At 35.1% G+C, this 22,373-nt stretch overlaps 3 protein-coding genes and 2 non-coding genes across 5 annotated transcripts; 1 reads left to right on the forward strand and 4 right to left on the reverse strand.

The window, feature by feature from the left end:
* Positions 1 to 616: 616 nt before the first annotated feature.
* On the reverse strand, positions 617 to 5,910 carry LOC133693567 (protein PSK SIMULATOR 2-like). The gene is made up of 12 exons (XM_062114800.1): positions 5,277 to 5,910; positions 4,852 to 5,177; positions 4,655 to 4,747; positions 4,480 to 4,570; positions 3,979 to 4,072; positions 3,375 to 3,472; positions 2,961 to 3,030; positions 1,993 to 2,096; positions 1,774 to 1,890; positions 1,562 to 1,638; positions 1,325 to 1,369; positions 617 to 1,234 (listed from the first exon to the last, which is right to left on the reverse strand). Exons 1-12 carry the CDS (start codon positions 5,535 to 5,537, stop codon positions 769 to 771), a joined length of 1,842 nt encoding a protein of 613 aa, XP_061970784.1. The 5' UTR covers positions 5,538 to 5,910; the 3' UTR covers positions 617 to 768.
* Positions 5,911 to 11,923: 6,013 nt separating this feature from the next.
* LOC133695190 (peptidyl-prolyl cis-trans isomerase-like) lies at positions 11,924 to 12,643 on the reverse strand. Its single transcript, XM_062117055.1, has one exon. It carries the CDS (start codon positions 12,603 to 12,605, stop codon positions 12,087 to 12,089), a length of 519 nt encoding a protein of 172 aa, XP_061973039.1. The 5' UTR covers positions 12,606 to 12,643; the 3' UTR covers positions 11,924 to 12,086.
* Positions 12,644 to 14,551: 1,908 nt separating this feature from the next.
* LOC133694025 (putative E3 ubiquitin-protein ligase LIN-1) lies at positions 14,552 to 21,118 on the forward strand. The gene is made up of 15 exons (XM_062115442.1): positions 14,552 to 15,698; positions 15,867 to 15,927; positions 16,011 to 16,397; positions 16,490 to 16,575; positions 16,683 to 17,975; positions 18,209 to 18,353; positions 18,441 to 18,713; positions 18,806 to 19,115; positions 19,200 to 19,324; positions 19,413 to 19,532; positions 19,635 to 19,766; positions 20,000 to 20,122; positions 20,223 to 20,477; positions 20,564 to 20,815; positions 20,910 to 21,118. The coding sequence occupies exons 1-15, from the start codon at positions 14,761 to 14,763 to the stop codon at positions 20,925 to 20,927; spliced, it is 4,518 nt and encodes a 1,505-aa protein (XP_061971426.1). The 5' UTR covers positions 14,552 to 14,760; the 3' UTR covers positions 20,928 to 21,118.
* Positions 21,119 to 21,675: 557 nt separating this feature from the next.
* Positions 21,676 to 21,747, reverse strand: LOC133695559 (small nucleolar RNA Z105). The gene has a single exon (XR_009842499.1). It is a non-coding gene; the product is annotated as a small nucleolar RNA Z105 (small nucleolar RNA).
* Positions 21,748 to 21,814: 67 nt separating this feature from the next.
* On the reverse strand, positions 21,815 to 21,912 carry LOC133695495 (small nucleolar RNA Z161/Z228). The gene has a single exon (XR_009842448.1). It is a non-coding gene; the product is annotated as a small nucleolar RNA Z161/Z228 (small nucleolar RNA).
* Between the last annotated feature and the right edge of the window lie 461 nt (positions 21,913 to 22,373).

Raw genomic sequence — 22,373 nt, forward strand, 5'->3', positions numbered from 1 at the left:
GTTTTGAATCCTTTTGTATAGTTTTTTTTTTCAATTTCATATCTTTCAATTTCTAATTGGTTTAATTTCACAATTCAATCAAAAAACATTAGTTATTCTCTAATTTACTTTTTATTTCAATATTGATCCTTATTTTTTAATTATTATTTATTGTTTTTTGGATCCTTTTGTACAGTTTTTTTTTCAATTTTATATTTTAATATTTGATTGGTTGGGGACTGAGTTTCGTTATTTTTTTAAGTAGAATATTTCTTATCTAATAACTAGAATATTTCTTGTCTAATAACACTTAATTTGCAAAGTTAAATGTATGTTGACATCATTTTTTTTTTTTTCAATTTCTAATTTCATCATCATTAAACTTTGATCTTTTTCACTAATGACTTAAGTTGGCTAGACACTTTTTATGAGGTTGATTCTTTTTAAAAAGAAAAAAACAGAAATTTTAATTTTTTTTTCTAACATTATTTTTTATGAAAAAATAATAATCACCCGATCCCACTGCTTAGGGACCTCTAGTTATATACCAAGTCTGATGTTGCTACCAGCTATAGAAGAATCGGATATCATCTCTTCTAATACCCTCCAGAAATGGAACTGGGAGATAAGCAGACTATAATATTAATGCCATCATTACATATATTATAACAATATATAAGGGTATATACAATAGAATGGGAATTTAACAAAAGAATATACATGAAAAATGAGGTTCACAATTCACTAGGGAAGTAAAATGCCTACAAGGTAATTCCATGAAGTATGGTCTTATATTGTGTCATCTAGGCCATCCATGACATCCAAAATATTAGTTTTTTTATGCTCTAATTTTTGTCTAGCAGCAACTGGTGAGTTTCCAGTGCTCCTGCTCAATGTCCAGACCTGTCCTCTTTTCTTGTCTACAAGAAATTCCTGACTTTTGCTTCTTCCTAGAACCGATCTCCTCTGACACACATTGGCTAACAAATCTCGATCTTCTTGAGAAAGTTGGGCACCGTGGTTCAGGGATTGAAGTCGTGGGGTCGTGGTGTGAAAAACCGGTCCCTTACGAGATGGAGATCTAACATGCACGGATTTGAAACCATTATCTCTCTGTCTCACTAAGTATATCAACCGGTGAAGCCATGTCACTAGTTCAAGAATGTATAGGTCAGTCTTCTGCTTATCTGCGTGATGGAGTGTCTGGAGGCGGATCAGATTGCTGTTTCCGGCTGTATTCTTGCCGAATTCGTTTCTGTCAAAAAGAAAAAAAGCGTCACTCGTCTGCTACTAAGGTGCATTACACTTGTCACAACACAAAGACAGCACAAAGGCCTTCACTAACCCAGTGTTTGCCCATTCTCCAACCCATCCAAAGCCTTGGTGTGCTCTGTTGCCAATTCAAACAAAAACAAAATAAGTGTAATAGCAAAGACAGTAAAGAAAATTCTCAAGGAGAAAAAAGATAAGGAAAAAGAAAGGTCAAGCGTAAAAAGCTCTGACATATGAAAACACCATGTTGTTTAAACATGTTTTTACATGAACACGAGGAAATATCAAATTAGATTGTCATTTAACCTACTTGGTTGTGTTTGTGGCGATAGGCGCAAGCCAATGGAGAGTCTTTTCCATTTCAGCTTTCACCAGAGCTATCGTGAGCTGTAGAGAAAAATAGTGGAAAGCAATTATGTATTGAGTAGGTGCAAGAGCAAAAAAGTAAGAACAAACACCCATCCTAAATCTCCATTTGGAGAAAAAGTAGAAAATGAGCAGCACAAAAATGAGCACACATACCTCTTCCTTGGTATCAACCATCTGCAACCTTGAGCGTAGAGCTGCCTTAACACTGTTTGGTATCCCTCGATATAAACTGTCCCTCGTATTAGGAGGAAGGGAGGCGGGTCGACAAGTCTAATAACATGTGATATTTCAGTTGAATTCATCCCAATATAGGAAAACTAATTGACCTATAATAACCATGTGATTAGTGAAGAAGGAAAGAGCTTCACTTACAATATTATCAATCTGGTTGATTAAGTTAGCATAATGCAATGCAAGACCAGATGTGCCAAGTCTTTGACGACTGTTGCCAGGCTCCTTGTCAACCAATATAACACCTGCCATGAGTTGTCAATCCCTACAGATTAATATTTAAGCACATCTTCAAAGCCAGAAACATTGAATTAAATCTTAAATCTTGTTATGATGTGCATAGATAGCAAGGAGAGGGAAATAAACAAAAACAGACTCTATATTGGCATGTTTCTTATATGTCGGCCTTCACCAAATCACCGCAGTAAGGATTATAATGTTCTTTCGCAAGCACAATTCACTAAAATGCTTGAATCTTAATGAATTAAAGCTGCACTTCAGATTAGAATCTTGTTGATACATGGAATTGATAGTCATTTTTAAGATAGCTCATGCCTGCTAATCATGGTTTTACCCAACCAGAAGGATGTAAGTGCATACACATTTATCGAGAATGAACTTATATGGACAGATCAATTCAATGCAGCTGAGCCTAAATTCAGTATGTCCATCAGTTTGCCTACATATCCTCTTGATTCCGACCTTTCATATATATACTAGCCTGTTTGTGTACTTCAGAAATAGTGGAACGATCTAGCTAGAGCTGAGACAGTATCTTCGGACATGGCATTCACCTCTTTTATTATCCAGGCACTATAAACGGTCTTTCATTTCTAATAAAGATAATTTCTCAGACACAATAGAAATACACACATTTCAAGGACAGCAGTTTCAGATAATAGACTCCCCACATGAAACCCGTTCCTTCACTAATTATCTACCATATATCATACACAAATGAAAAACAAGGTGGTTTGCATCTAGGAAAACAAAAGGAACTCATCAATGTGTCTTGCTGATATAAATGAATGGAAATGTAAATGCACCCATTTATGATATTCATGCAAATTTTCATCTTCTAGTTTCATCGCAAGACATAATGATCATACCATTATTTCCAAAAGCTTCCAGGATCGCTTGTTGTAAGTAGGTAACAATATCAACAAGTTTCTCCATGATCTGCAGTTCATAAAGAAAGTTATAGAACATTTCTATTGCTTGAGACAGAGAAACTAATATTCTCATGGGCTGAAGAGTAAAAGTGAAAACATGTTAACCACTCTAATGGAGTAAGCTACATATTCATATAAAATAACAAGTTATCTGATATGTTAACTGCCATCTATTACATAAAACCGCTACTGGAATCAATCAAGGCTGCAAAGCATTCATGTTGAGTGAGGGAGTTAAGCCAAACTAAGCAATTATGAGGCATGAAAGAGTTCGGCATTGATAGAAAATCCTTCAAAGAGACTATGGTGCAACTTTTCAGCAGATGTAACTAGTGGCTCATAGACATGTACCTCCTCCACATTTTTAGACCAAAGAGATTTCTTTTTCAAGCTCCTTACAAGCTTTCTTTGTTGTTTTAGCTCACTATGTAAAATTGTGAGACATTCTCCTACAATTACAAAGAAAATGGCTCATTAATAAAATATCTGCTTCACCATTGCTTGTGGGGTATCAAGCAGATACTGGACATGATGCCCAAAAAATGAAAGAAGAAAAGAAAATCAGCACCTAGAACCAGTTATAAATGTAATGAGAAAAAACAAGTAGTTAACTATCAATGAGAACTGATAGTTATTCATTATAGAGAAGCATGTTATTCACTTTGAAGGACATATCCTTGAAGCTAAAAAAAAAACATTGAAATCGGAGCTGTAGAAAATGTTATAGTTTCAGCAACAAGAAGGCAGCCGAAATTGTACACATAACAATCGAATACCTTGACAATGCTTGATCTTTGCAAATATAACTCACAAAAAAGAATTCTATAGATAACCTCAGATATTGCTTATTAGTCAGTAGTCACAAATATGTAAGCATCTCGATATCATCATAAAATACAGTCTACCACATTTAAAAAAAAAATCAAGTGAAGAGAAAAGACTCATCCATGCCAACCTTTTACAGAGAGATTTAGGGACTGCACTTCTTCAACCTTTTGCCGATAATCTTGTTCAAATCTGTCCAAAGCATTCAACTCATGATATAGTTCCTGCACAAGAACAGAGATTTGTAAAGCAGGATCACAGGAACACATTCTTCAACTGTAGTAAAATAAGCTGAAAAGGTTGCTGGGATTCGTGATATTTCTTAAAAAAAAAAATGCATATGCCAAACAAAACTGCAAACTGCCCAGCATCACAATTTAATACAGTAAATGATCTAAATTCAAAGCTGCAACGTTCATTGGATCAAGCATAACATACTGAAATGAGTGATTAAAAGGAAATTAGCAATGCTTTTTTCCGAGAATTAGATGGAATTAATTAAGGAAGCAAAATACAATAGTGTTTATAGACGAAAACCAAGTTTCAACCGTGGCATTGTACAGGCATTTGATCAACAAGTAGCAGCATGCAAGCATCTACTTGATGTGGCAAAAGAAAATAAAAAACTTACAGAAGTGTTCTGCACCAGAGTAATCAGCTCTTGCATTGTCACTTCCGCCTCCGTTCTATGCTGCCTGTCAATTGAATATTCTGAATCCAATCTGATGTATTACAGAGATAATTGCATAGTTAGAAAACAAGAAGAACATAACCAGGAAATAATGCATAACAAAAATGCACCTTACTTTGAAAAATATCGACCCAAATTGTGCCATTGAGGGTCTTTACATAAATCTCCAAACCGAATCACTTCTCGCGAGAAAACATCAAATTCCTCTCTACAAAAGCACCCAATTATTTTCTTTTTAAACAATACTAAGATGACAGAACATGAACTATGTTAGAATTAAACCAAGGCAAGGAATTTGTAACAAGCAACAACCTTTTATCAGCAGCAGCAATTATAAGCAACTCTTCCATATCAGTAGAAACCAATTTGTGTACTCCTTCTGAATGCAATACCTCTTTTTTCAAGGACTCGACATTTTCCTCTGAAAGAGAATGAAACAAGTTTGCACCTTTGGCTATTGTATTAGCTACTTCAAATGCCAATATTGATATCCTATTCCCTCTAGAAACCATTCCAGTGGCAAATCCCCCTTTGGGATTCAAATTTGACATGCTACTTCCTAGAGTATCCAAAACTTCTACTGCTTTCTCTAGTCCCACCGTCCCAGCTTTTCCTAAAAATGACTTCTTTTGATTGATCTACAAAAACCAAAGGCACAAAATAAACCATCAAAACTGACAGATTGGACATCCAAAGCAAAAACATGATCAAGAAAACAAAACATAAAAAGAACATACCTTGTCAGCCTCTGTCCTAACAGGCGTTGATGGCTTGAGCTCCCTTGAAAAGGATGATAAAAACTCACTAGAATTACTCCTCTGTGGCGTTTTTCTGCCAAAATCATCCCCATTATTATTCCTATAAGAATTCTCTCTTTTCTTGCCTGTGCTATGTAATGACCTTAACTTCCCTGAGGTATTGATGCCACTGTTATTTTTCTCCTCCCCCCCAACTTTCACACTTTTCCTTTTCGCTCCGCCAGAACAGACCCCTCCCATTTTCCCTTCTTGCAAGTTCTCTCCCAGATCACACCACTAACAAAGAATTCAAAATGATCCCGTAAATGATAAAAACCCCACTTCAGAATCAAGAAGAAGAACCCAGAAAAAATTCAAAAGTGAAGACAAAGTGAGAGAAGGTATAGTAGCAAGCACGGAAGAAAAGATTAATTGCAAGTACTAGCAATCTAAAGGCGGTGGTTGTGATTAATTTCGGTTCATGAATGCAACAAACGCGTTGTTTTTATTATATTTTTCTTTCTTTCTTTTGGCAATAAAACGGAAGTCTCGTGGGCAATGGAATTGTTGACTACTCTCTTGTTGTTAGAAGCGGACATATGCGAAACTGAGTCGTCCCTGACCGCCTCCCTTGTCTGAGTCCTTCTGACTCGCTAAAGTCTAACCCCCCCGCTGTTCTTTTACTGTTCTGTCCCCGTTGTCACGCTTCATGACACAGAGCTGGAAAGATTAAAATAAATCACAATTATGGCACCTTGTGTTTACTATTCTGCCTTGAATTGATGTATATTAATTAATATTCTACATTTCTTGGGTGTTGTTTTTTTTTTAGATCTTGAATAGTCAAATGCTTTGGAGGTGTGTTTTTGTTATTGTAATGAGGGGTTGTTTTTTTAAGAGAAAATAAAGTTGTTTTTAAATTTTTAATCTTTTATTATTTATATCAACACATTAAAATTATATAATAAAATAATTTAATATTTTTTAAAATTAAAATATATTAAAAAAACAGAAGGTACCGTAATTTCAATCATTCAAATTACAAGAAAGATAACTACTACTAGGAGATAAAGATGAGAATCGGTGATGGATTGGATGATACTTGACCAGAGATTTAAAATACAAATTGCAATTTTTATACTTTGAATTTGGACAAAGTTAACCTTTCTATATAATTCAATTTATTATTTTGTGATATATTAGAATATTATGACCTCGAGAATGATATGTGATGAACTTTGATTAGTTGAAAAGTTTGACATTTGACTGCTGAGCTTTAATTCGAACCTAAATTGATAATGGAATTAAATAATGAAGGATTAATTTTGCTACGAAACAATAAATATCATGGATCCAAAGTTTTCTAAATTGAACTAACAAGTAATTCAAAAAACATTCCTTTCCCGTTGGATCATTGAGGGTGTGATTTAACCGGTTCCAAACTTGATTTTATTTTTTAATTGTTTTGATGGGTTAATATTAAAAATAATTATTATGTTAAATTTTAGATTTGCATCTCAGAATTATTATATTCAATAATGCATCTCAGAATCCTGCGTGAAGCCTTTGCAGGCAGCTCGAAGGCACGTGTAGTGTAGCTCACGAATTCTGCAATTAAAAAAGAAAAGGAGGGGACCATGAAAATGTATCTGTGAAAGCAACAAAAACATGATTTGACCCTTTCCAATCAGAAATCTCAGATCTATGGCGTACGGAAGGGGGAATGAGAGAGGGCTCTCTCGAGTTCTAACTTCAAGCTGACACTTCTCCTCTACTGGGACAGAGCTCGTCCCTTGTTGCTGGTCCGTGAAGTTATTGTTCGAAGATTAAATGCACGGTTACTTCGTCAGAAAATCTGATGCCGTGAGGACCTAAAATCGACAACGTGGATGTTTTTCACTGGCTAGGATACCACGACCTCTATTATATATCTTCCTATATGGGCAATTTACAGGTGGACACTGGATCTTTAGATATTAAATTATCTCAATTTGAGTACGGATTATTCTGCCTCGGATTTTTTTTTTCAAACGGTATTAGAATTGGGTTTGGTTTGCCGTGCGATTCTTTGACTGTGGTTAAAGTTGTGGTTGACACAATCCATATCCAGTGTCGGTTCACCGACCCATGTCCAGCATGGAAAACCTACTCGGGGCCAATTCCCCTCTGCCTGCTCGAGGCCAGTTCCTTCCGTGCTCGGAAGCGTCATGACTTTTAAAAAATATGTGTGTATTTTTAAATAAATAATATTTTTAAAAAATGATATGCATCGCAGCAGGGAGAAGCGTTTTGGTCCAATTTTGCTCCACGTAGTCCTATTTAAAACTTCTTTATCCTTGTTTTAATCAAATCCAAGCTAAAACCTACTGGTGCTGCCAGTATGGGTGCCGAGTAGTACGGTTTGTGTAATGCGGTGGTTTAGTGTGGTATGCATAAGTTCGGGCCCCATATCCAGTATGAGCAATAGAGCATTGAGAATTTGAGAGGACCGGGAAGGATGCAGCTCTGGTGTACTTGGTTATTGTGCCGAGGATGTAGCCAAAAGCGGAGGAGCATCATAGATAGTGAGCCACTGAATGCTCTCCTTCTACCTCCAAAAAAAAAAAAAACTAAATGACAGGGTGTTTTATTATAGCTCAATCCACATTAAAATATATCTTAAGCTAGAATAAAATTATCTTTTTGATCCAAAAACAATTGAGTGTCATGGGTGGGGTGCTGATGTTTTTTTTTTTTGGCACAATTGAATTTTTTTTTTGTCCCTAAAATATATAACTATTAATCAATTTTTTTTTAATTTTACATAAGTTTCTTAACGGTAAAAATATGTATTTGCCTTTGAAGTCAAAAAACTTATTGTGCTACTGGATAAGAGTGTTTTAGGATTTTCAAGTTTTAATGTATAGTGCAATTTCATCTTTAACCTTGAAAGAAATAAAACATAAGCTTAACATATAAAGAGTATTTTTGTACTTTCATATGGGTATTTTTATCATTGTCGAGGTCATAGGGGCATTTTGGTTTTTTTTTTTTTCAATGCTTAAAGTTGATAGAGTGTGTTAGGCATGCCCTAACACGTGGGTAGCATCCAAGCCATTTAGACAACGCGTGTGACACCACCCGGTGGACCTAACTAACATTTCGTAATCTTTCTAGATGTGCTGTCATGTCTTCTTATATTTGGAATGGCGCATGACAGCTTACTATGGTTGGGTTGTTGTCGATGGTCATTTGATTTTTTTCCCTTTCTTTCCCCTTTCCTGACAAGTAATGTACACTATTGTCCTCTTTGTTTCTTATTTTTCAATTTCAGTCCTCATTCCACTAATTTATTATTTCGTTTCTTTTTCATTTGTAGAAGTTTTTATTCATTTTAATTTAGTCTTTCAATTGCAATTTCTCATATGTTTGGTTTTTCATCTTAGTTCTTAATTTTTGAAATTTTTTATTTTGTCATTGACACTTTAGTTGAAGTTTTTCTCTCTCAATTTCATCATTCAATTAATTTTTTTTGTTTTATTTTTTTCAATTTGACTTTTGTTCTTTTGATTTTTTTCCTTTTATCAGAACTATTTTTCAAATCAATTAAATCCTCCAATTGAAAATTTTTATCCCTTTAATTAATTTTTTTTCTCACTCTTATTTTTTTCGCTCACTTTGTGTAATTAATTTTTTTCTTGGTTTGGCATTTAATTTATTGGGAATTTGAATTTGTATGATCTTATTGCTCTGTATTAGTTTTTTTTTTTAATATTGCTTTTGTGATTATTTTCAAGTTTTTCCTGTAAATTTATCTTAGTCTCATGACTTGGGTCGTAATTTTTGCATGTATTTTTTGAATTTAAGTTTTTTTAGTTGTTTTGTTTCTATTTCATTTTTCAAGGTATTATTCTAATTCATATATAATTTTTTTTTATACAAATGAAGTTTATTTTTTAAAATAAAAAATATTTGTTTTTAAATTATATTGTTGATATGCTCGGCCTTACTTAATAATTGTTATGACATGGATTTATTCAGTTAGCTTTATTTGTATTTATCTTTTAAATCATGAGTTTTTTATGGTGTGGATTTATCTTTTATTTATTTAAATAAATAAGTTCAATAAACACAATTGCATATATGTTTTCATTTTATATCATGGAATGTCTTAATCTTGATTGCATAGATTTTTCAATTTACATTTTGAATTTTTTATGTGAAAAATACGTTGAAGTAACCTGCATACTTGAAATTTTTTTGAAAAAAAAAATTATAATTCACGAAGAAATGCAGGTTAAATAGCTAGTAAGCATCTCAATAGTAAACCCACTTCAAGACGAGTGCTCTCCTGTTCGAGCCTTTGACAACACAACCAAGATAGCGACAAGTTCTCTACCATATAAAAATGGAGTGATGGAAGGTCACTGTATAGAGCGGTACTAGTTATGTGATCCGCGCTTTATTAGGAGTCATATTTTTTTTTATTTCATATGAAAATTTGTGTATACAGGTTTTTTCAGTGTATTTATGTAATTTACAAGATTTAAGTTCAAATAAAAAAAATTATACACGCATGTAATCAAAAAAATTGAGAACCATGTATGCAGATAAATAAATAAAAAATCATTAACAATACATAAAAATAAAGCTTGAAAAATAAGAGATAAATATAGATCAAGATATTTAATTTCAAAAGACAAGACATTTACCGGATTGTGTTTGTTAAATTTATTTATTAAAATAATTTTTCATATTAATATTTACTCGACCCATTTTATCATGGCCCATGCGACTGGGCCTTTAATTTTTGTTGGTCCTCCCCAAACTTTTTTGAAAAAAAAAAGATGACTCATCGTCTGATTTTTCCAAACACAATGCTTGGAAAAAGCAGGACTTAAGTTTTTTGACCCAAAAACATGTTTTTCAACCCCTTTTGACCCAAAAACCTATAAAACATCATATGAACCGTGATAAACTTATCTATGACATCAAAAAACCTAAAAAATCAAAATCAATCCGAAATAAAAAAATCAATCTAAGCTCAAATATGTTTTTTCATTAATTTTAAAGATAAAAAACACGCAATATGAACTCTCATCATCAAATGAAATCATTTGACATAAAATTATCTGATTTGGTGGCTTAAAATGACATTTTTCTTTGTATTGCTAGAATCTAGCAACTTTCTCTCATCTCTACTCTAAACTAGAGACTAAAAAATAATAATAAAAATTTTTTATAAAAAAAATTAAATTGAAAGAACATTGAAGTACTAAAATTATATAATTTATGTTATTTTTAAAGTTCAATAACCAAAGTGTTTGTTTTTTTTTTTTTGCAAAACTCACTATCATGTTTGATTTCTTTTTCATTTTAATATTTTTCTTTTAATCTTATCATTTTATAAAAAATCAAAATTAAGGAGTCTTTTTATCAGGATTAAATCATTGAAAAAAAAATTTAAAAACCAAAATTTAAAAAATTAAAAATTTCACAACTCATCCATAATAACAATAATACGTGATAGAATAAAGAATCTTGCACCGAGATTCTAAATAGTAAGCCGATGAATGCTTCCAATGAGCATCTAAAAAGTAAGCCCACTTTTAGATGAGTGCTCTTCTATTCCGAGCCTCCAGCAGCACAACCAAGACAGAGACGAGTTCTCTGCCTTATAAGGATGGAGCGACAGAAGGTCACGGCACAGAGCGTATTTTGTCACACCAACAAATTTAATTCAGATACTGTTTATTTTTGTGTTAATTATATATTTTAAAAATTTTATTTTTTTTATTTTAAATTAATATTATTTTAGTATTTTAAAATTATTTTTATATATTAATATCAAAAATAATTTTTAAAAAATAAAAAATAAATAGAACAATTTTAATATATTTTAATATTAATTTTAATATATTTTTAAATAAAAATAATAGTGCACCGATACTCCAAACAAATCTTAACAGAATGTCAAAAACATGCTTGATAGTACTGTTTAATTTAGAGCACGTTTGAGAACATAGTTTAATCGTGTTTTTAAAGAATTTAATTTTTTTTTTAAAAATTAATATGATTTATATATTTTAATATATTAATATCAGAAATAATTTTTTTAAAATAAAAAAAATTTATTAATATATATTGTAATACAAAAAATTATTTAGAAAACATCTATATCCACACTGCCCGTTAACCTCTTAGGTACCGTTTGGGAACGCGGCTGTGGCCGCGTTCCCAAAAAATTTTAAATTTTTTTTTTTGCTAAAATTTAATATGATTTGTATGTTTTGGATCGTTTTGATGTGCTGATGTCAAAAATAATTTTTAAAAAATAAAAAAACATCGTTGGCATGCATTTTGGCACGAAAAGTTATTTGAAAAGCACCGTAACCACACTGCCAAACACGCTCTTAGTCAACTTCCAGTACCCCTCAAGACCTTAATTATTAGATGCAAACTAAGCCCTTTGGTCTCTCACCGAAGTCTACCGATTTCCATCATGGAGTGCAGGAATGTTCAAATTCTAAAAGCGCTGACCAAACCGCTTGCTTACCTGGTATCATGAAAACCCCAGTAGAGAGGGGCAAAAGCATAGTTACAAGAACCGAAAATCAACCCGACTCAAGGCTCGAATCAGATCCAAGCAGCCCATTATCACACAAAGCGAAACAAAAAGGTGAAATGATTCATTCAATTATTATATCTGTAAATCTCATTAGGATCATTAAAGGACAGCAACACTTGAAGAAACACAATCAGAGTCCAATTAAAGACTCGTTATGTAGATAGATACATAAACACACCAGCATATCACAAATCCTGTGTCCCTCAAGAAAGCTGACCGCAATCAGCAACAACAACAGGCCTGGAGGTCCTTCCACTACTAGATCCAACCTTCTCTATAGCCTTGACAACATTCATACCCTCCACAACTCTTCCGAACACCACATGTTTCCCATCAAGCCATTCAGTCTTATCTGTACATATGAAAAACTGAGACCCATTAGTGCCAGGCCCAGAATTTGCCATAGATAGAATTCCAGGCCCAGTATGTTTCTTTATGAAATTCTCATCAGCGAATTTCGCTCCATAGATTGATTCTCCTCCGGTTCCGTTCCCCGCAGTAAAATCCCCTCCTTGACACATGAATCCAGGGATCACTCGATGAAAAGTCGAGCCTTTGTAGTGTAAAGGCTTGCCGCTTCGGCCTTTGCCTTTCTCTCCAGTGCAAAGAGCCCTGAAGTTCTCTGCGGTTTGTGGAGTTGTGTCCGCGAACAGCTCCATCACGATCCGGCCGGCTGGGACGCCGCCGATTGTCATGTCGAAGTAGACTTTAGGGTTTGCCATTGAGAATTTGTGAACTGCGTCTATGGAAGGGACTGAGGCCTGGTTTTATAGAGGGAGGGAGGTAGTGTTTCTGGATTCTGTTTTGATGTTTCATCTTGGCCGTTGGTAGTGGACACGTGGATGGATCTGGTGGGGTTTGAAAAGAGACTTTTAGAACTGCGTATTGTTGACGCGAGTATCTTTATACTCTACGTGGTGACAGAGGACAACTGACAAGCGAGGTTTCTATCTCCCACGTGGCGATATTTATAAATTTTAATAACTGTTTGTTTTTTTTAGTGAGAGGCGGCCTGGTTTTTTTTTGTTTAACAATATCCGTTGGATAGCAATTTGACCCAGCATGGATTTACCAGTTTCAGCCCATCTAAACGAGACCTAATTTTTTTTATTTGGATGAAAAAAAAAATATTTGAGAAATTAAAGCTAAAAAGAATTAAAATTAAGAATTTACTTTTAAATAAAATATTTTTATATTTAAAAAAACAATATCTCAATGTTTTAAATTTATATTGATTTTAAAAAACACATTTTAAAAACGATCTACAGCTTTTTAGTTACAAACTTTTTCTATATAGAAACACTTTTCAGTAATAGTAATGTGAAATATTTTTTTTATATATATTTTGATATTTAATTAATGTCATGAATTTAAATTTTATTATAAATTTAGTATATATATATATAATTTTTTCAAGAGAAATTTTAATTCAAATAAAACAAGAATAAAATTATATTATCATGAATACAAAATATTAAGATAGCAATGAATCCTTATGAAAAATAATTTTAATCTAGATATATATATATATATATTTATTTTATTTTTAAATAATTTTTTTCAGAAAATAAAAAGGTTTGTTAATTTTTTATTAAAAAATAAAAACTAATAGAAAAAATGGAAAACTGAGAAGAAGAAAAAAAGTATTGTTTTTATTATTACTGAACACAACCTAAATGTTTTCGTTTCTCACGTCTATCGGCCTAGTTCCCCAACCACAATATAGGGTACAAAGTGGATCCGATGTATTGCCATCCTTTTCTATAAATTATACAAATTAGCTTTGAACCATTTAAGGATTGGGCTATGGGCCAGCGGCTCATGTGGACTGGGTTCCCGCCAAAAGAAGTTAAAAACCATGCTAAACGATAGTGAGCAGATGGAGAGTGGTTTTAGAGCTGTTTCTCTTTGTTGCGTGTCTGTGTTTTTAAAATATTTTAATTTTAATTTTTTTAATTTTTTATTATTATTTTAATATGCTAATATTAAAAGTATATTTTAAAAAATTAAAAATTATTACTTTAATATATTTTTTTAAAATAATATTTTAAAAAATAACCTTGCAATGTCAAACAAACACCGCTCATGATTGACTATGTTTAGAGGTGAAAAGATAATAGATGATTAGACATGTCCAATGATCCAAACAGCAAAGTTTCTTCTTCTTGTCATCTACTCGAGGAAGGCAACATATATAATAACGATTTGAACTGTGATTAGTAAATATAAAATGAATAGTCCACATTTTGCTTTGATCAGCACACAACAACTATCAAAGCCGGCAACACCAACTAGAGTCTAATGGGCCACATCTCTTCGTGTGTTAATTTCATGTTTTGACGCAATAATCCCTTTTTTTCTTTTTGACAATCTATGTAAACGAAGTAATCTGAATTCCTATGAAGTTGCCTTGCACCTTACTGTAAGAACTTTTCTCTAGAACGATCGCACTCTTTATTTATTTATTTATTTCTTCAAATGAATGTTTTGTTCTTGTTGTTGACAGACTGCCATCCTCTGTCAATGCCAGTGCCAATGGTGCGTGTAATTTTTGACGGGGTGTTTACGTCTTGAGTTACTATTGTATTCATAGTGTAATGTCTATGAAGTTTTGGTAATTGCTTTTAGATTGATGATGCAATAGAATTATAGATGGAGGTTTCCAGGTTGTAGGTAGATCAATCCTTAACCAGTCCAAGCAGTGCTGCTACATTTATAGTGCTAAAAACTAGGGAAATTTGAAAACATATGAATTCGAAAAGCATGGTAGTTTTTCCTTGATTGATTTACTTCTGACGAAACTTGCTAGAGGAAGATGACGATTGTTTGCTCTTGCACTTGATTGGGAATCTGTAAGCTGGGATTCTCTCCTCAGAAATGGAAGGAAGCTATAGGTTTGCGATGGACCAAAAGGATATTGTGAGGTTCTTGATTACCACCGTGGGAAGTTTCACACAAGATCGTTTGATCAATAAAGAGCATAGAACCCAGCACAAAGAACAGTGTGCTGAGAGATTAGCAGCTGAACATGGGAGCTGTGACAAAGATACAGAGGTTCGATACTCCGATCAAGCAGTATTAGCAAATTTGGATTGGGGTATAGAAGCCCTTGAAGAAGCCATTGACACCTCCAATATGGAGACTAAGCTGGCACGATTAGATTATGCAGAGAAGATGCTGCAAGTTTGTGCCTTGTTGAACTCTGACCAAAGAACAGCTGGGGTCCCAAATTTCTACCTCTCTGCTTGGGCCCGCCTCTACCTTTCATACCTATGGAAATTGCGTAACAATGATGAGAATTCTGTTCTTCATGTTCTTGAGATGTTTATTGTTGATCCGTTCTTCTCGAGAATTGATTTTGCCCCTGAACTCTGGAAAGACCTGTTTCTTCCACAGATGAGCTCAATTGTTGGGTGGTATTCTGAAGCTAGACACAGACTTATGGTGGAAGTAATTCCTGATTCTTCTGATTTGTCATTTACTGCTGACTTGGATCAGTTCTTCAATGAGTCTTTGATATATTCAATGAGGCCAGATCAGGTGGAAAAATTGCAAAACCTGGAGGAGCTTTACAGGGAATCCTTGGATGAAAATACGCGGCTTTTTGCTAAATACTACAAGGACTGCATGAATTCTGACTCAACAAGAAGCAAGAAGATGATTCCAATGTTGCCGATAGCAGATCCACCAGTAACTCCTCTGCATGAGGTTAGCCGGTCGATTCCTGATTATGTGAAATTTGGTCCCATCTTGCCTAAAAGTGCTGGTTTCTCTCCAGTTCTTAGATCTAAACATGGTGTGAGAGCAGAAAGCAGGTTAGTCTACATCCAGCATCGAAAATGAAATAGTACTATTCAGTCAGGAACGTATGAATACAGCCATTTGCATGTTCTGGTTCTTATTTTATTGTACATCCACGCTGAACATTTTCTTTTTTCAAGGCTCTAACTTGTTATTGTTATGATGGATGTGGTTGTGATCAGATTGAGGATAATTTCAAACCTGTCACCTAATTTGGAAGAGTCTGTTATGTGTGATCATCAAGTAAGACTGATAACTATATTACAATTGTCACATTGCGATGAACTATAGTTGATTCTGTGCTGTGTTCTTGTTTATTATGTCAGGAGGCCATGCCTGAGGACAGAGAAAACGATTCTGATTGTGAGCGGAGTGATACTTATATTGATTCTGAAGATAAAAATCAGAAGTTAGTAACTCTTCGCAGCATAGAATCAACTGAGATTAAGGAAATTGGACTAAGCAAAAGGCTATCTAAAGCAAAGAGCCAAAAGCATTCTCCCAAAATATTCTCTCCCATAAATTCCCCTAGAACTTCGCCAAAGATTAGTTCTCCTGATCCAGTTGTGCAGTCTAAAAAACAACCTGCAACAATGTTACGGCTTCTGTCATGCCGTGCTACGGATTCTGTTAGTGCTACCTCGTTACCTGATTCTCCACGCTTGAGAAAAGATTACAGCAGTAGCTCACCAGACTCAGATGGTGAAGTGATAGTATGTCTTTGCCTTGTATTTTGATGAGTTCTTGCCAATTCCATTCGAACTTCGAACGTTTCATTTATACTGATAGCATTTTTGCAATCTAGGGTCTGCTGAGAAGTGCCAGGAAGAACCGTAGCCGAACAAGGAGGATGAGTTATGACAATGTCGACAACCAAATATTAGAGAATAGGTAGCTAAAAATTTCTCTCTTTTCTTTAGGCTATCTTTTACAGTATTCAAGCTGTTCTTTTCCTTTCAGTATTGATAAATATACATCTTTTTATTATTATTATGCAGTTCACTTATTGAGAGTGATGAAGGAAGCCAGAGCTACATTTCACTTCCTACATCAGAGATGCTGACTCCCCGTTCAAGACCACCAAAAGATTTTGTTTGCCCTATCACAGGCCAACTTTTTAATGATCCAGTTACCCTTGAAACAGGCCAGACTTATGAGAGAAAAGCAATTCAAGAATGGGTGAAAAGAGGAAACACGACATGCCCTATTACTCGCCAACCTCTCTCTGCAAACTCACTGCCCAAAACAAATTATGTTTTGAAGAGACTCATAACATCTTGGAAAGAGCAGCATCCAGAGCTTGCTCAGGAATTTTCGTACTCTGAAACACCAAGGAATTCATTCAGCCCCTCCTCCTTAAGAGAAAATTTGTTGGTGTCTACTGCATCCAGAACATTTTATTCTCCCAGTCATACTCATACTCGTAACAGTACAGATAGTCACATGCATCAGAGGAGCAAAGAATTTGCCCGAGCAGAAGTATCCACATCACCAACCAGTGTAATTTCTCAAGCTACTATTGAAACAATCATCAATGGGTTAAAACCTTATATTTCATCTCTCTGTACTTCAGAAAACTTAGAAGAATGTGAAGCAGCTGTGTCAGCAGTAGCCAAATTGTGGAAGGACTCAAAGGGTGATCCTGCAGTTCTTTCATATTTATCCGAGCCAACTATTGTAAATGGGATTGTAGAAATACTCTCTGCTTCTGTAAGCAGAGATGCTCTTAAAGCTTCAGTTTACGTTCTCTCTGAGTTGACATTTTCAGATGAAAGTGTCGGAGAGATTCTAACCAGTGTAGATTCTGATTTTGATTGCCTAGCTGCTTTGTTCAAAAATGGGCTTGCAGAGGCTGTTGTTCTGATATACCAGCTGAGGCCAGCTTTTGCTCAGCTTTCAGCTCACAACTTTATACCCTCACTTGTCCAGTCAATCCAGAGCAAAATTGAAGATTTAGATGATTTTCGATTTGCAATAGAGCCCAAGGACGCTGCTATAGCAGTGCTTGAACAGTTGCTTACGGGTGGGGATGAAAACAGCCGGTCTGTCAATGCTTTTGATGTTATCTGTGCAAATGGAATTCCAGCGCTAGTCAAGTGTTTGGATAGAGTGGAAGGAAGGAAGTCAATTATTTCGATACTTCTCTGTTGCATGCGTGCTGATAAAAGTTCCCGGAACTCGATAGCAAGTACAATCGAACTATCTCCTGTTCTTGAATTATTTCACTCCGGGGATGATAGCGTGAGAGGCTTATGTATTGACTTCCTCTCAGAGCTAGTTCAGTTAAACAGGTACACATCAAATATTCCCTTCTGTAATATGCTTTGAAGTTTGAATGTTGTTTATATTTTCTTCCAGCAGCTAATAGTTGGATGGTTGAAGGTAAAAATGTTCTACTGTAATGCTACAACTTGAAAAAGTAGAAAAATCAAACACAAATGTCTAAAGATTAGCCTGTTTCTTCTTTTTCAACATCATCTCCAATACCGACACTGAATGTTCTGCCTTTTCCATGGTGTTTCAGGAGGACATTCTGTAATCAGATATTGCAGATAATTAAAGATGAAGGAGCATTTAGTACCATGCACACGTTTCTTGTGTATCTCCAAATGGCTCCCATGAGGCAGCAACCTTCCCTTGCCACTCTTCTTCTTCAGCTCGATCTCCTGGTTTGCTTTGATTCTCTAACATCATTCACTTACTTTAACAGGAAAACTTGGATATCTAACCATGGTTTCTATGGGTTGAATTTCCAGGCTGAGCCGCTAAAGATGAGCATTTACAGGGAAGAAGCTGTAGAGGCTTTAATTGAAGCGCTGCACAGAAAGGACTTCTCTAATTCTCAGATGATGGCTCTGGATGCTTTAGTTTCTATTTCTGCACGTCGGACTTCATCTGGGGGTACTTACATGGAAGCCTGGTTACTGAAGATCGCAGGATATGATCTACCTTACAATGCTTTGATGAAGGCAGAGAAGCTGAAGAACAATGAAAATGATTTAGCAGAAAATTTTTTAGCTGAAACAATGGTTTGCGGTTTTTGCTCAAGTTTTATACGGAACATGGAACCCTGTTCAATTAAATTCTGTGATGATTCTGAGCCTTGGATGCTTTTGTGCAGGAAGATGAAGAGAAAGCAGTAAGTTCTTGGGAGAAAAGAGTGGCATTTGTTCTTTGCAATCATGAAAAGGGCTCTATCTTTAAAGCTTTAGAGGAGTGCTTCAAGAGTAATTCCTTAGAGACGGCAAAATCATGCCTTGTCATCTCCACATGGCTCATATACATGCTTTCAGTTCTTCCTGATACTGGCGTAAAAAGTGCGGCTCGTAAATCCTTGCTTGATGAATTTATAAATGTCCTCCAATCAACTAGAAACATGGAAGAGAAGATTTTGGCAACCCTTGCATTAAGAACCTTCGTAAGTGACCCAGGTAAGATTAGTGTAGGTGAGAATTCTTACCAAAGTTTTGAATATACACAAATAATTGCTGAACTCAAACTTTCCTGATTTTTAGCTGCACTTGAAGAGCTCGGAAAGTATGCTAAATGCATCTACAGCACCTTGAGAAAGCTTAAGAGAAGTTCACCAGTGATCGCTGATGTACTGAAATCCTTAATGAATTTGTCGTCTGTCAATGCAGTAAGTGGGATTGGGAAACTATGTCCTTGGCCTCTTCAGATTAGCTATAAAATAATGAGATTATTAGGCCTTTTAATCTGTATTTTAGACAGAGTTGTGGAACTGCACCGAAGTGGTTGAGGTAGAATCATGCGCCAATGGTGAAGTGCTGTCTTTGCTTCATTTTAAAGGTCGTGTTATTAGCAGCCATTCCGACGGAACCATCAAGGTACAATCTACCTGGCCCTCTTCCCCGTGCATTAATACAATTACCAGTTGCATATGTATTAATGAATCCTTGATGTTATAACTAACCAACACTCGCTTTTAGGTGTGGGATGCTGGAAAGAGTGTTCTAAGGTTGATTCAAGAAGTTCGTGAACATACAAAAGCTGTCACGTGCCTCTATATTTCATCTTCAGGAGACAAATTGTACAGTGGTTCCTTGGACAAAACCATTCGGGTACTTTCATTTTTTTCCCTGCTTTCTAGCTATTTGAATCTTAGATTACTCCGTCTCCTGTAAGAACATTTGTTGCTATCTCATGCGTTGTAGTTGTAGCAATGAACTCATATTTATGCTACCCTTTTCAATGAACCACCGAAAGAAGGAATGCCAGACTGCATAATCCATTGTCTGATAAATTGTATACCTAATCATTTGAAACGGTCATTTTCCTGCATTTTCTTTTGCAGGTTTGGGCAATTAAACCTGAAGAAATTCATTGTATTCAAGTTCATGATATGAAAGAGGCAGTATACGAGTTGACAGCTAATGGTAAAGTTGCATGCTTTGTTTCTCAAGGAGCAGGAGTTAAGGCAAGTGACGCCTACCCATCATGTTTCAACAACTGAAACCAAACTGTGCAGTCTTTAGCGGTTGACAGAATCCGGTTTCCTAAAAATTGTATTTTCACAGGTATACAGCTGGTCAGGTGTTCCAAAGCATATAAACTTCAACAAAACGGTGAAGTGCCTTGCTATGACAGGGGATACATTATATTGTGGCGTCTCCGGTTACAGTATCCAGGAGGTGGATTTGATCAAATTCACATCAACTACATTCTTCTCTGGAACAAGAAAATTGTTGGGGAAACAAAGTATTTATTCCCTGCAAATCCAAGATGGTCTTCTGTTTGCTGGTGGTTCAGCTGTTGATGGAACAGCAGGGAAAGTAAGCAACAACAACTGATCTGATTGTTCATGGAATATGTTTGAACAGATCATTTAATCAAGTGAACAAATTTCCGTGCATGGCAGGTATTTTCTCACTCGAGCAAAACTGTAACAGGAACCTTCTCAACTGGTTTCGACATTCAGCGAATTGCTGTCAACAGCGACTTCATATTCACAGCCACGAAAAGTGGGATCATTGAGGTTTGGTTAAAGGAAAGAGTTACAAGAGTTGCTTCCATCAAAGTAGGAAGTGGGTGGCATGCCAGAATTACATGCTTAACATCAGATATGGATGGTGCAATGCTTTATGCTGGCACTTCTGATGGCAAGATACAGGTTAGACGACTCATTATCATTGTTTGAACAACTTAAATGGACAAAGGTATAGTTCTCGAGTGAATCACTCATTTTCCCTCCTATCTGGTTGCAGGCTTGGTCATTGGACTAGTGGATCTCTGCTCTTACGGAAAACAAAGACACGTTGAATTTCATGATGGGGATTTATTTTTTTCTGATAAACGAAGCAAAAGCAATGAAATTTGTCCGAGTTTTCAATTGACTTGAGAGTTTTATTCACCGATTTCCAACGAGGACATCACTGATGAGGGTAATAGATATCCACAGATCTGTTTTTGTTCGTGATTCCGTCTTTCTTGATAGAATCAGTATTTAGAGTTTTATCCATACCAAAATCTAGAATAATTTTACTTTCAAACTTTTTAATTTACGTCTGAAAATTTAATGTTCATTCAGGTCGGTATCCCATAAATTGTAGTCCCAGCAGCTTGCCTACATTAAATTCACCGATTTCCAAAGAGGACATCACATTGTCCTATCAATTTACTTAACCAAAAAGCTTCCTCCAACTTTTCTGAATAACCAGACATGCCCAAAAACCAGGTTATATGAAGAGAAAAGAGGCAATCTCTGTTGAAAACAAATTCGAGGCCTTCTGGGTATAAGCAAGATGCATAAACAGATTGAACTGCGCACTCAGAATGAAAAGGACTAAGAGTTTCAAATTTCATAGATCTTTCGACCTCGTACCATATTAAATCCTCATAGTGCCAATCCAATTTGATCGTTCTCAAAAAAAGGAGAAAAGGAGCTGCTGAAAAGCTAGATGATAAAAGAATTATCAACCCATAAAATACAAAAAAAATAAAATTATAGAGAAATCAGTGATGAGCGAGCATTCAGTATGAGTAGGAGGTAAATAATCCTGTCATGAAATTGATCGGACAAATTCAAATTTATCATCACGATGCTCGCACCATCACAGAAAACTAAGTAGGAAAAAATTTATGATTACTTAGAAGAACAAGAGCAAGATGAGATCATCAGAAAACATTGGATCATTACATCAAAATTGACACGATGTGTCTCAGACGACCGTCGTGAGAAATTTGTAATCCAAATTCATCACTTGATTCCACAGCCAAAACAAGTAATGGAAATAAAAACAAAAGGCGTAAAGAGAAGAAAGGGATGAAGATGTGAATGGAGACATGGGAAAAACTCTACTCTTCTGTAAACCGCAACGGCACGTCTGAACTACAGCCAAGCAGCTGGTGCTGCGCTTTATTTATAGGAAGGAGGCTGGAGCTTTTGTTATTAGGGTTTTTAACTTTGTGTTTGACGATCCTGTCCCTGTTCTTTGATTTCTATCATTTCGAGGATCTATCCCCTCAGACGCTCGTATGAAGTATGAACGGCACACTGCTGTGTGCTCACATCTGTGGACCCCCGTGCATGGGATATGCGGTTGAACATTAATATTTAATATAATCTTTTTTATATATTATTATTTATTTCATGTTTTTGAAATAATTTTTTTTTATTTCTAAATATCAATAACTTGTTTTTTTATATTGGAAATATTTTTTTAGAGGGT

This window comes from Populus nigra, chromosome 5, assembly GCF_951802175.1.
Source record: "Populus nigra chromosome 5, ddPopNigr1.1, whole genome shotgun sequence".
Classification (NCBI taxonomy): Eukaryota; Viridiplantae; Streptophyta; class Magnoliopsida; order Malpighiales; family Salicaceae; genus Populus; species Populus nigra.